A 13,985-nucleotide genomic window follows, 5' to 3' on the forward strand; every position below is an offset into this window, starting at 1 on the left:
TGCACAGAACTGGTGTTGGGCCCTTTAAAGGGTTTGAAATTGGGTCTCACATTCAACAATTTAACCTCCCCATGTGAAGCAGTTCCACTAATTTCCTTCACGCAAACTTTTGAGTGTTTGATACTCCTAGCTAAGGAAAGAGCAGTCTCTAAATCAGGATCTTCAGTAGGCAATAGTTTCTCTTGAATTTTTCTGTTACACGTACTTTCAATTAATTAGTCTCGGATGATTTCCTCCCTAAAATCTCTGTAGTTGCATGTGACTGCTAGAGTCCTAAGAGCAGCCACAAAGTCATGAATCTCCAAGGCAATCCAGGGAGAACAGGGTGGCACAGCCCCAAGCACTCCACAATAGAGGAAGCTGAGGCACCAGACAACTCGTCGCCACTGAAAAGAAGACAGCAGGTAGGTTTGACAACTTTATTGTGTCTGATGGCCTTCAACTTCCGGCAGCAACTTCCGCTAGTCCACATTCTAGACAGGAACACCCACAAACCCCCACAAGCTCCCACCCTCAACAACATTCTAGATACCAACACAATGTTGTTGTATTCTGCCCTTTCTTCTTCTGCATAAAAACAGTTATTGTTCAGGACTGCTGTCAAATTAGGGCAAAACTACAGCAACTGCTTCTATCCTGGCCTATCAATAACCGAGATCAACCAGCTACAGAGAGCTCAGAATGCCTCAGTCAGGCGTATTTCAGTCAGTGTAGGAGAGCGGGAAGGTCACTCCCTTTGTCACCGATGTACAATATAATTTGTTTAGGGTTCAGCTGGTGTAGGTTTGAAGATAGCAACAACCATGCCATGCAATATCCATCCTACAACAAATACCTGTAATCTGATGGATGGAAGGATTAAATTAACCTCAGTCACTGGTGAAATCTAGGGCCGCATTCCAGTCCATCTTTCATCGGCCAGCATACCTCTCTGGACTAAGGCCACCTTGTGTAAATCATTACTGACCCTGCTCCAAACGGGAACAGTCCATCCCAAATTACCACACAAGACCCTTCCACAAGTGGATATAAGCAACTCTAGACCGGTTTCGGCCTATTTAAGCCTCTTCAGCTAGGCGCATTTAGAGACCTATGGCACTGTGAGCCTGGGACCCATGCCTTGGGCATACTGTTTGCACTTATGGCATCACTTACAACAAACAACAAGGTGACAAGTGGAATTCTTAAATTAATCTGAACTACTGGTGATTGCTTGGGCCATATTACGGTCCATGGGTGTTCTCTCCCACAATTCCACTCTAGACAAGAGGCCCACCTTTTGCAAATCAGTAATGACCCTGCTACTCAAGAAAACATCACCCCCTGAACTACTAGGCAATGGACTGGGATACGGCCCAAGCAATTACCAGTAGCTGAATTAATTCAATCCTTTGACCCATCACCTTTTTGTGCTCCTTTGTGCAATGTCCTAAGCGCGATGAGTATGCTCTGTGGGCCCTGTGCTCATCATACCCCTGGAGCCAAGCTACACCCTACTGAAGAAACACAGATAGGCCGATATTGGTCTGGGGTTGCCTGTGTTACAGTTCAGAGTGCACCTAGCCTGGCAGTTTGGCTGGATTGTTACAATTGGAGTAAGAACAAGGCTGATTCTGAGGTGGCCTATTACCAACTTTCTGGTCCTAAGGCTTTCATCCAATCTCACCACCTTTAGAACGGCAGTAAGGAATATGCCACTTACCAGTATGCATCTGTTCTTGGCATAAAGGGCTGCAGAGTGGTACATTATAAATAGATCGCCATCTGGTTTCCCATGCTCGGACAGCTAGACTGATATCAAAGCAATATCTGTGGTCCAGAATGTGCAGAGGCCTGTGCCATTGTAGTGTTAGCAGAAGCTTACTGAGGTCTCCTCCTCTTAACTGTATGTGCATAATGACACCAAAATCACATTTAAAATTGTAAAGTGCTTTATTTTGCTACTCTGATTCTCTGTTGAATAGTGAGTCATACCTGCTAACGTTTTACATGAAAGATATTTAGTCTAATCCTCTGCAACGTTCTACACTGTGTGTCTGTAAGAATAATACAACTTTATGGTGACAAATTTAAGCCGAAATAGTTATGTGCTCTGAGTAGGCAGGCTCAAAGTTAGAGTAATTCCATGGGGTTTCTGGGCCCTATGTACCAACAGATATGATAATGAAAAAAAGCAGCGAGTTAAGGTACCTTTCATCTCACAGCCCGGTGTGTGCTCGGATGAACTTCTTTAATGGAGTATGGTAAATAAAGTTATGTGACCAATGGAATGAATGAAGTGCACAGAGTCCAGCTTCTCATGTTATGTTGAAAGCAGTAGACCTTGGCCTAATGGATGTGAAACAGCTTGTGTTTGGCTTGAAGAGGTCTCTATAACCTTGGGTGAATTGGATGGGGTCCAAAAATGAAGACAGAGCAGATAAAGACATCTTAGGGGCCACTCCCTCCCTGTCCCACAGCAGTACTGACGAAAGACTGCAGTCTGGCTTCACAACCAGAGCAGCCGCTGAAATGTTTCTCCTGCAAGGTAAGAAGGTGTGCGAAATATGGGCCTGATTTAGACTTTATCGGATGGGATATTCCCTCACAACTGTGACAGATATGACGTCTGCTGTATTACAATTGCATTATATACGATAGCGCTTGTACTAGGTGGATGTGATATTTGTGACCGAGTATCCATCCGCCAAACTCTAAATCAGGCCCTAAGTCTGTGGCTCTGAACACATCTATGCACTGCTGCAACCAAAGGCTACAAGTATATTTTCTGCATGAGAGGGGAGAGGGCAGAGCAATGTGGACCTCTAAGGTTACAGTCAGGGGGGAGGTTGAGGGAAGACCCAAGTCCCTGTAGAATCAAAGCACAGAGAATACCTGATGCATCAGACTACACGTGTGAGCATAAGACAAGTATTGATATGCAATGGAAGCCACAGTACCTTTAAAGTTGATCTGGTACCGCTGAGATCCAGCCTGAAAAGGGACTACTGCTTTCTTATCTGCGAGGTAGATTGTTTCGAGATCTGCTGGTGCTATTGCAGCTTTTTCCTTTCCACCCTACAGAGTCAAGAGGATAAATAAGTCAGTAAAACTTACATTTGGAGAATGCAAGACTACAGATGTATCAAAATGCACTGACAGACCCCTATTCCTTAAACATGATCGTGAAGTGTGCTGTCCATTGTTTGGCCAAAAGACAACCTAACTCCATCTGCCAGAAATACAACATATTTCCTCCACTGCTTTCAAATTAGTCCTGAAACCTGATTTAGCTGAACGGAATGGTCTTCATTCCAACCCCTTTGTGCAGGAAAGGAGGAGCCTTTCTTTTCTACATCGTCTCCTTTTCACGCAGTACATCTTCCCCTCCCATCCTTCTTCATCTAGTAGGACACTCACATTCTGTCCATACTCAATCCACTTCCCGTGCTCATTTTTCCAGTGCCAGACCCATTCTGTTGTCATCTGGTGGTCAGGAGGTTGGGTCACAGAAGACGCTGTAGAGAGCCGTCGAACTTGATGATAGGAAGAAATCATTCTCTCAAAATTGACATCATGACGTCCTGAACTATATGAGAAAGAAAAAAGAAGAGCACGTGACATGCTATGTATATGTCTATGGGTCAAATTTAGAGATGTATTCACAGACATTTACATTACAGCTCTCCAATTGATTATTTTAACCATACTTTAGATTAGGTCAAAGACTGTTTAAATAGCAGCTGGCTGGCAACTAAACACCTCAGCAGTTCATCCAAGAAACCGATCTCTTTGCCTGAGCAGCAACAGCTCAATTGAGCAAGTTCATGATCAGTCCTGCTGCCACCCTGGAACAACATCTCAGCAAAGTGGGGCCAGATGACTCACAGGCTCCAATTAGGGGTACTTTCCCTGTCGTGTAGATTCTAAAAATACATAGAATCTGTGGGTTTAGACAGCATAAACTAATGGATTGGTGTCTAGACTGATTCCGGACACCCCTAAAAGCTATGTTAGCCTTTATACCAGTTAGCTCACAGTGCCACTATAAGCTTCGTAACTTTACTGGGGAGCAAATACTTTCTGGCAACTATCGAACATGATAACTCACACAAGAGGGGAAAGGGTCAAAAAGATTCTACACTACCCCAAACCCCCTAAAGTAACATGTAAATATAGAGGGGTAGGGAGAAAGAAACCGACGCAGACAAGAGCATAAGTGTATAGTGACAAAACTAATATGTTTTGAAAACTGCCCTCACTCACAAACATTTGCTTCATCATCGGGTCTGCTTACAATACACCCTGGCATAGCCACGCACAGGACGGAGCATAGGGGAGGGGAAACAAAAACATACACAAGACAACACAAACGTGAAGGAACAGTGATAACCCAGTGAGTATCACCCTGTGACTGGGTATCGTGATAGAACAAAGTGCAGCATAAGAAAGTGCTTTAAAACTGGCTCAAACTCTGGACCCTCATACCATAGAACTTATCACTAACTTTGATTCGTTCGGACTACGTATTCTACCGACAGGTCCCACGCACAATGCAGGTTATGCACTTGATCTCATATGCACCAACTCTACCAAAGTAGAAATTAATCAGATTGCCCCAGTCTTCTGGACAGACCACTTCTTAATAAAATTTGGTATCGTGGGTATGCTCTGTCCTGTTTGTGGCTACGCCAGGGCGTTTTGTAAGCAGGCCCGATGATGAAGCATGTCACACACGTTTGTGTGTGAGTGAGGGCAGTTTTCAAAACATATTAGTTTTGTCACTATACACTTAAGCTCTTGTCTGCATCAGTTGGTTTCTTTCTCCCTCCCCGTCTATGTGTTTAACTATCGAACATGACCACACTTGATCCTTCGGGGATTGTGGAAACAGTACTGCACTTTTTGCTCAGTCAATCGTGCTCACTTAGACTCAGAGAGATACTCAGAATAAATGATGGGGACGCTTTCAATAAGCATTTATTGAACAAGTGTCATTCTAGTATAAACTATGTTTACTGCGAAAAATCATTAAACAGAAGCAAATATATGAGGATACGAGTACCAACAGCGTAAGTAACAGTTAGAATTCTACTATGGTGCTACACCAGTAAAAATATGCAGACATATAAACATGATAGTAATCCAGCGTTCTCCTACGATGAAAGCCCTACCTAAGTGTACCTAGCATGTATGTGGGTGTAATGCCAACAATCCCCTAGGAAAGAGCCAATCCTATTACCTGATAAGAGAGAACAGAGGACTCCGTCTTGGTCTCAAGTTGGACACCCCGCAAGGGATGTTAGACCACTGCCTGCTGGAGCTTCAGCAGGCCGGGACCTCAGTGTTTGTGTCAGTGTGGAAGTGTCTCCTCGGTCTATCTAGTGAAAGTAGTGTTCTTTCATACCATAAGGATAGCCTCAGTGTTCCTACCACAATCGATATGTCGTGCATACGACTATGTAAATAAACACTAAATCAATACCTGCACTTATGCAAAGTAGTTCTATCGCCCTAGGATGAAAATGACCATGACTTTTATACAGAGTATGTTAGTTCTGTTATGTACATCATGTGCAGGAGACTTTTCTAAGAATCCTCATGCATAATAAATGAGGCTAGTTTCAAAGAAAACAATTGTCATTTATTCAGCACATAACTGGGTAAAAGGTCTGGGTTAGAACTGTTATAAAGAGCAAGGTAGGACACATGTAGGTGAAAGGTCGTTAACTGCTTAGGCCTAGGTTGGGGTACAAAACACCTACTCCTCATCTGAAGATCGATAAGGTCAACTAATGATAAAATATGCCTGTTCAAGGTAGGACACATGTAGGTGAAAGTTCGTTTTATTACTTAAGCCTACGTTGGGGTACATACCATCCCATCATGGAATAATAGCCCATGGACCATTCTGGTGCGCCAACTGAGCCACTACTCATATCACACTGCAGCTACCACTTGTTTACAAGCCCTCAAAAGTAACGCCATCCACAATGTTTACTTTCCTAAAGGCCTTATACTCTCATACTGTAAAAAATGTCTGTGTGATGTAAAACATACCACATCTTGCAAGACAAATTGGAAAAGTAATACATACTACAGTTATGCTGTTGTCTATTAACATCACATCCGAACTGTACCTGGTGTTGTCGGGATCACTGTACGCTTTCTCGATGTCTTCCATACACGGGAGGTCCTCCCAGACTCCTGGTGCCTTTTCTATCTGCCACCGATAAGGCAAGTGGTAATGCATCTGTGGGCATTCACCTAAAGGACAAAAGCCATGAGAAGTGCATGCAGCGCCATCTTTGTATCCCTAAAACATTGCCCATAGGTTTCGCGTTTTTAATAATGAAATGCTTGTGTGGTGAAAATGAGTGTTAAAATTAAGACTGTGGCTTTCCAAATTGTGCCTGCACTTGTTAGTCTCTGCAAGCAGCACAAGGTTAGAATGGCTTTGAGTCTGGACTCTTACTGAGGAGGAATGACGTTCACTGGAGGAAATCTGATTAGCTACAGATGTTTCTGGGCGCTACAAATGATCCAATAACAGAAGGTTCTGTATTTTTAATGAGCACATGGAGACACTTGTGAACACTTTAAAAGTGATATTTCAAGCACTTTGCAGGGCTACCACACTTTCACTGTGAAAGGCCAGCATTTCTAAGCAAGGCTGCAATAACTTTGACAGCAACATAATTTCTTTGGACAGTAAAGTACTGTTAACAGGACAGGGCCTTGACTTCTCATCCAGGATTCACTAAATGAGACTGTGAATACACTTCTCAAAAGCAATGCTAACATGTAATGGTACAGTACTGGCACTGTTTGGCAGTCCCAGCAGCAAGCTCAAGGACCGAACGGCACAGAAGGGGCTGCTATACTATCAATGGGACATTAGCTGTATGTGGTAGTCGAACTGCTGAGCATGTATGAAGCAGACTGGCATGGTGCCCTCTCCTTTGCCTGACATATGGTAAGAACTCTCCCAGCAATACTGGCCTTTCAGAATTATCATGTATATTAAAAGTGAGCAGTTGTATTACATGAACCATCCCCAGCATGGAAACTGCCCTCATCGCTGCCACAGATGACACCAGTAGGACTCTGCATAGTGGAGACATGGCAGTCCTCATTCTCCTGGACCTCTCTATAGAATTTGGCCCAGTCTCCCACCCCATCCTCACCCAACACTTACACAACATCTGAATCCAAGGACATGCACTCTTATTTATCTGCTCCTTCCTGATTGGAAGGACCCAGTTAGTCAGTGTGGCATCGTACCCAACGGATGCCCACAGCCTCATCTGCGGAGTTCTGCGAAGATCCTCACAACACCCGACCCTCTTCAATGCATACATGATCCCTCTAGCCCTTGTCATCTGCACTCACGATATCAGCCTCCTGCTCACAAGCAAGGTGGACTATGGAACATCCTCTAAGCAGGGATCAACAAAAAGCACACTAGAAGGCTGCAGACTATTTAGAACTCGGAAGCCAGAATCATTCTCAACCTCCCACGCTGCACTCACCTTACAACACACCTGAAGGAGCTCCACTGGCTCCTCATTCACAAATGAGCACATTTCAAACTCCTCACCCACAATTTCAAGGCTACATAACCCGGGCCCAGATCACCTTAATAATCGCATCTGCGTTCATAAACCTTACAGCCACCTCCGCTGATCTGGACTTCTACCTGCACAAATCACACAAATGCGGAAAACCAGTTCTGGCAGTCAAGCCTTCTCCTACATCACTCCTAACGAACTGCCACTACAGCCTGCTGTGGCTGAGTCTCTTCCTCACTGCTTGAATTCCACACACAGCTGAATGCCTGGCTTTTAAAGTAGTTCCACTAGACCCCAGGTGAGCATAGACTTACACCTGCTCAGTGCCAGGATACCTTACCAGGTAATAGTGCGCTCTATAAATCTGCATAACATACCATAAAGTACTACAAAGTGCCTTTGTTAATTAGGCCACGTGTGTGTTTACATAGAACAGTCCATATCACTGGCTGTAGTAGCTGAGAGCTTTTCAAACCGACCAATGGTAGAGAAGAAGCAAGGGCATATGGCTAAATCTCAGCTGCCATTACATTTATTCCGAAAGACACAAAACATCATAACATATAAAGGTATTTCTGCAGTGTTGTGTCACAGTTCAGATACTATTCTTTCAAATCTCTACACCATGGAATAACTTGTTGATCGCTGTGTAATAATCCTACTGACTCAATTACTTCTCTTTGACTGTTCTATTCTCTGATGCAAAATGATATGCAAAGGAGCTCATAAAATTGTGCAGCACACGATGGCTATGAAACATCCTTTTGAATATTTGTAGCAGCCAAACCATAATTTTGCTAAACTCCAGACAGTGATAGTTCAACCAAGCTGAGCAGGACACAGGTGTGCACTGCCTGCGAGGAGCAGGCGGAAAGAAGTGTGTAAGGACTCACTTTTGCGTTGACAAAACGCCCAGATGTGATAGAAGCAGATCTCGTTCGGATCACCACAATCTTCTGGAGAGACCACTGGCCGCACAAGGGGTTGGGGAACTGGAAAATGAAAATGTAGCACAGAGTTAAATGTTTCTACAGGAAACTTGAAGTTGGTGGTAATTAGCGATTCCTTAAGGCCAAGTGCACTTTCTTTTGTGCTACTTACATTGCATTTAAGGAATCGCAATTTGCGATTCCTTAAATGCAAGAGCAAAATAAGGAATCACAGATTTGCGATTCCTTATTTTGCTAGTAGGTTTAAACTCAGCTACATTGCTCGCAGCCAAATAGCGATCGTAAATGCTGATATTCGCAGAATTTCAGCGTTAGCGCTCGCTATTTGGCCACCTACATCTGGGCCTAAATCAATAAAAATTCATGAAAAATGTGCAAACTTATATACTTCATTAACTATGTGAATTATATCAAATCTGAGCGGCAGCTTTAGCAATATAAACTTCATTCCCTTCATATATCGGCCTAAGATAAAATGTCTTTCGTTTCTGTAACGTTGGGCAAACAACGCATGAAACCATAGATATTACACAATTTTATATTATGATCCTCAGATCTCTTAAACTAACAATATGATTCCAACTAAACTCTCCATTCACCTCATAATAATAATCAGACAGGTTGTAACACCTGGAGCACAGGGTATGCAGCACAGGCAACTCTCATTCACTCTTGTGTTTCATGTAGATTGTGTTGGTAAATGTCTGTCAACATTTTTACAAACAATTAAAATACTTTACTACTTCTACTTTATTAGAGGAGGTGTCATATTTGCAACCTAATGATGTTGACAAGAGACACCCAACACATGCTATTTTGAAATACAATGTGATTCTGTGACACCCGAAGACCCGTTATTCATCCAATCACTTTCATCTTTAGGGGAAGGGTGGAATGTGTGTGAGCCTATGGAAGGTACCTTCACAGCAGAACCTCGCATCAATTCACACACCTGCCTAAACCACAGATTGGATATTGACTGAGAAGCATGCGAGTGAGAGATCAACGCAGACAGTCTTTGGTCATACCTGATGAGCGTATGCATCTGCAGGAGCGCCACAATCCAAACCAACAGTGCTCGCACACGGAAGCACATGCCGCCACGCCACCATAGCTTCTCTCCAGATAAGATGAGATAAGATAAGATAAGATTATCTAATCTTATCTGACTCTCCAGTAAAGGAATGTTAACCAACAATTACCCAAAAGTGGCTAAGGTGCAAGCTTACCTCTTAAAACAAGCATTGTCACAGCCAATTAGTATTGCTTTGCAAATGCTTGTTTGCCTGTACTGGGTGTTCCAATACTTGTTAAATTCCTCCTGCATTGGCAAAGCCAAGAATGGTGACCAGGCATCATAAATTTGTATTTAATATGGATCCAAAATGGCCGTCCTCTTGCATGTAGATGCAACAAGGCGGACATCGTGGAACAATACAAAATAAAGTTTTGTCATTTTGGAACATTTCTTTCTATAGTTCCAAGATGTTGCTTGTACACAGGATATATTTTACTGCACAGGAAACACGTCTTCCATGTCAGGTGAGATGTGATCCTTAATGAACCTTGGAAGTTGGTCACAGGCTCAGTGTTCGAGCCAGCTTAATGTGGGTTCCTACCATTAGTACCGCTTTACACTGCCATCCCTATGTGTAGGAGTTAATCTGACTGGTATAAAGTGGCAAATGATTATGGTCTATAAATGAATGCCTTTTCCTGCTACCCTTTTATTGAGACTGCCTACTGGTCTTTCCTAGTTAAATCTGTACTGTCATTACTAGAATCGCTTACTCCATTAAACCCCAATTGCAAGCACATGACATATGTATTTCTTTTTGTGGGCTGCAACTACTGCTTCCACTACCTGTATCTTCCTTTCTCTCTCCCATATACACACCATTGTAGGTCCGGTTGCTCTGTGCATGGAATGAATCCACAAATCCTACTTTGCAGCAGAGAGAGGACCTTTGTATGTACCCCAGCAGTTTGAGCAAAATTCATCAGCTAATCCTGTGGTCAGGGACGTTTGGATAAGGGTATATGTTAACGACATGTCCTGGGTCAAAGAAATGTGCTTTGCAAACCTATCCCACTCTAGAGGATGCACTGTTAGTTCACCAATGAGCTCTGATTGGCCGAGGTCTGCTTGGAGTGATTTCACATCCTCAGTATGCATTTTGGGGTGTCTCCCATCACCATGGATTCTGTATTTCAAGAGATCAATTGCTACAACTTCTGGAAATAAGGGGGCCCTTTTTTATCAGAATATCAGCTAATTTTGTACTTAAGAAAAGCTCTGCAGAAGAAAGGCTATGACAGGGGCCACCTTTATGTAGTTGGTGTTACTGAAGGAGAAGAAGGAAGATTGCCAATATTTGTTAGAGCTTACCTAAATAAATCTCAGAAACTGTGACTAAACAGTTGCTACAAGCGACACCATGAGACTTGCCGCCTATGAGAGAATTCTGCAGACAGGAAATGTGTGATATCATTGCCCAATCCACCAGAAATAACTGCATTTTGCAGAGAGAGGACTCAGCAAATTGTCGCGCCATCTCCCTGTGAAATAGTCCCTCAATGATTGCCACTTGGTGGGTTTCTGACTGGTGGGAAAAATGTGCATATTATTTACGAAGGGGCTCTGCCACTACCCACCGCCCTCAAGACCTCCAGTGGCATCTTCACCAGGTCTTTTCAATTAGGAGACCAATCGATGTAACCCTTGGCAATGGCAAAGACATCTATGAAATAAAATAAAATATTCTGCAACAGTGAAAATGTCCCCATCACAGACTGCTTGAGCACGCCTATACTAAGGCTATGGAAAGGACCTGAACCTGATGCCATAGCCATCAGGGGGATAGGTGATTTATTCTGGGTTGCTTGGGTGTTCGAACCTGCAGCGCTAATCTGGTATATAACACAACAAAAGAGCCAGCATTGCGATGTATATATTTCATGTCACATAACTATATGAAACGAATACTGCATAGAACCCAGTGTTTGAAAAGTATTGTGAATTTCTGGAAGACCCTGCATTGCAGAAGCCCATTACAGAGACCACTGTGTTCCCAGACCTAGCCACAGTGCTTCATAAGACCTATGATTACTCTAAAAAGTGTCCATTTAACACCAGGTTTCATTTTAGAGAGAGGTCTTAAGCTTGCAGCCTGGGTGGAGAACATGCAAAGTGCACATGAATGGTTGCCCGGCCTGAGATGGCCCGCCAAACATTCATGTACACTTTGAGTGGGCAAATCACCCCTCCCCCGGCACCTGCTCTGTCAGCAGAGCAGCCCCCCCGCCCCCCCGCACCAGGTAATGGAAAACTAAAATGATGGTTTACGCTAACGAGGACCTTAACTGTACCCCTACTCACTGGTGCTCTGTACCTGCACTTCAGAATGTACTCCTTTTGCATCCCAGAAACTCTCCTTGAAAAAGGAAAGCACCAGATCTCATGTCGATAGAGTCGGTCAATGTCATGGATTTCCCAGTTGGCACTGAAGATACAAAGGTGTGGCCAACACCTCTGAAAGTAACCAATGGGGCTAGTTGAGGTTGGCGGGGGGGAGGGACATCACACAGTAAGACATCCAAGTGGGATAAGTATTCTAGTGGAAAGACAGCTGCCACAAGGGGTAAGTGCCCTTTCTTTTCCCAAACTGCAAATAAGTGACTGTGCATCCTAGACTTCCCTGTACGCACAACCCATCATAAGGCAAACGTACAAGAACACTTCTGGCCTTAGTTGCTCATCTAAAAAATGGCGAGTGCAAATAGCCCCGGAAATAAATTGCGATATAGCAATCAAAATTTAAGCAGTGACAAGGAAACTTCAGAATTGCAGACAGGGAAAGTCAGGCAGGGGATGATTATAATCTGGATCACAGCATGTGCCATCATCGAGTTTTTACTGCATTTATCTATACATTTCAACTCTTACCCCTGGTTTTTGCGGCTGCAACTTCCTCTTTTCTTGCACTCACAATTTGGAATAGTTTGTCCAATTGCAGCAAACATTCTCAGACTGACACTGATGTTTTGTGAACATAGAACATTATTAATCAGCTGATAATAAGTAGGTCATTTTGCAGCACTGTTTTTGTGCTATTTTCTGGGTGCGATTTGCCTTAGCGCGGTCCTCAAAATCAAGGCTGAAATTAGGCATTATTCTTACCTTTTGGTGCAGGCGCCTGTGGAATATCATCGAATAAATCAAATGAATCCCATTCATTTCGGTGTGCAGGAGCTCTCGGTGAACATTCTTTAACTGGTACAAATGACAGCTGACCATGTGTTCTGGAAACAGGAGTGTGGGGAGCGGGAGAAGGATGCACAGGTATTATATAGGTGTGTGGAGTCTGAGGTGGAGACACAGTCACAGGGTTTGTGCGGTCAGCAGAACTTTTGTTATTAGTGAAGCTCAGAGTAGGAGGACCACTCACAGTAGGCGTAACTGATCCCAGGCTTCCTGTAGGCATTGTAGGGGTAGGAGTTGAAGTACGCAACAGTGTGTCGGTGTCCAGAGAGCTAGTACGAGGTGAGGGTACTGGTTTCTTTGTGCACATCGGTAGAGAAGGCATCTCTCTATCGACTGATGTCTTCGTAGGTGGTTTGCTGCGTTCTGGCATGTTGATGCCAGAGGCTGCAGTAAGATCATTGATGTCCTTTGCCTTAGGAGGGGAAGTATCTACAGCTGTTGGCATAGATGATTTGTTTGTTGGTTGAGCACCAGTCTTTGCCATTACCCCAGGCAATGAAACGTCCTTTGTATCAAGGGGAGATGGTGAGGTCACTGGTATGTGAATGTCTCCTTTGTTCGCTGGATCAGACCTGATGCTGGCTGTTGCCAAAGGATCCACTTTGACCGTTGTAGTGATTTGAGGAGGTAAGATGGCTGACAACCGTGCATCAAGTTTGGCTGAAAGCGGGATCCCAGTACCAAATGTTATTGCTGGATTTGATGTATCTGTTGTAGTAACAGCAAACAGTGGTTTCACTGGAATTAGTGGCTTCTTCATTTCTTTGCAAGGGCGTTCTCTTGTAGAGTCTCTTGTGGCGGTTTTATACCCTTTCATATATAGAGCCAGTAAGTTTTCTACATCTGAATCCATAGTACGAGGCACTGCTGTAGGGATTTCTGGGTTTGCTTTAGTGGGGGGTGTAAGTGATGTTTGGGCATCTGAATTGTCCGTTGGCTGTGTCGTAGGAAGAAATGCAGCAGAAGGGTACGTTGTTACCGTGTTAGTAGGGGGAGGAAGTGGACTAGCCGACTTTGGTCGACAAGGTAATCCTCTCCGATTTCTAGAAGAGGGTGCTGAACTCTTATACTCTGCCCCGCTTACATTGGATTCAGAAGAGGAGCGCTCCACCACACCTTGAACTTCAGACCCATCAGTGTCCGGCGTCTGAGGTCGAGAACCTCTTCTTGCATTGATTCGGTTGCCACGGGAGCGTGGGTGATCTGGGAGAAAATAAACCA

At 43.8% G+C, this 13,985-nt stretch overlaps 1 protein-coding gene across 2 annotated transcripts in view; it reads right to left on the reverse strand.

Annotated features, from left to right (window-relative positions):
- The window catches only part of LOC147734644 (zinc finger CCCH-type antiviral protein 1-like), a 172,380-nt gene that overhangs the window by 45,558 nt on the left and 112,837 nt on the right, over positions 1 to 13,985 (reverse strand). For both annotated transcript variants that reach the window (XM_086952941.1, XM_086952942.1), the window contains 5 exons: positions 12,681 to 13,967; positions 8,444 to 8,542; positions 6,120 to 6,246; positions 3,400 to 3,568; positions 2,940 to 3,057 (listed from right to left, as the gene is read on the reverse strand). In XM_086952941.1, the coding sequence (XP_086809067.1) occupies positions 2,940 to 3,057; positions 3,400 to 3,568; positions 6,120 to 6,246; positions 8,444 to 8,542; positions 12,681 to 13,967 (1,800 nt within the window). The remainder of the gene's footprint in view (positions 1 to 2,939; positions 3,058 to 3,399; positions 3,569 to 6,119; positions 6,247 to 8,443; positions 8,543 to 12,680; positions 13,968 to 13,985) is intronic.

Source organism: Lissotriton vulgaris, chromosome 1_2 (genome assembly GCF_964263255.1).
Source record: "Lissotriton vulgaris chromosome 1_2, aLisVul1.2, whole genome shotgun sequence".
Classification (NCBI taxonomy): domain Eukaryota; kingdom Metazoa; phylum Chordata; class Amphibia; order Caudata; family Salamandridae; genus Lissotriton; species Lissotriton vulgaris.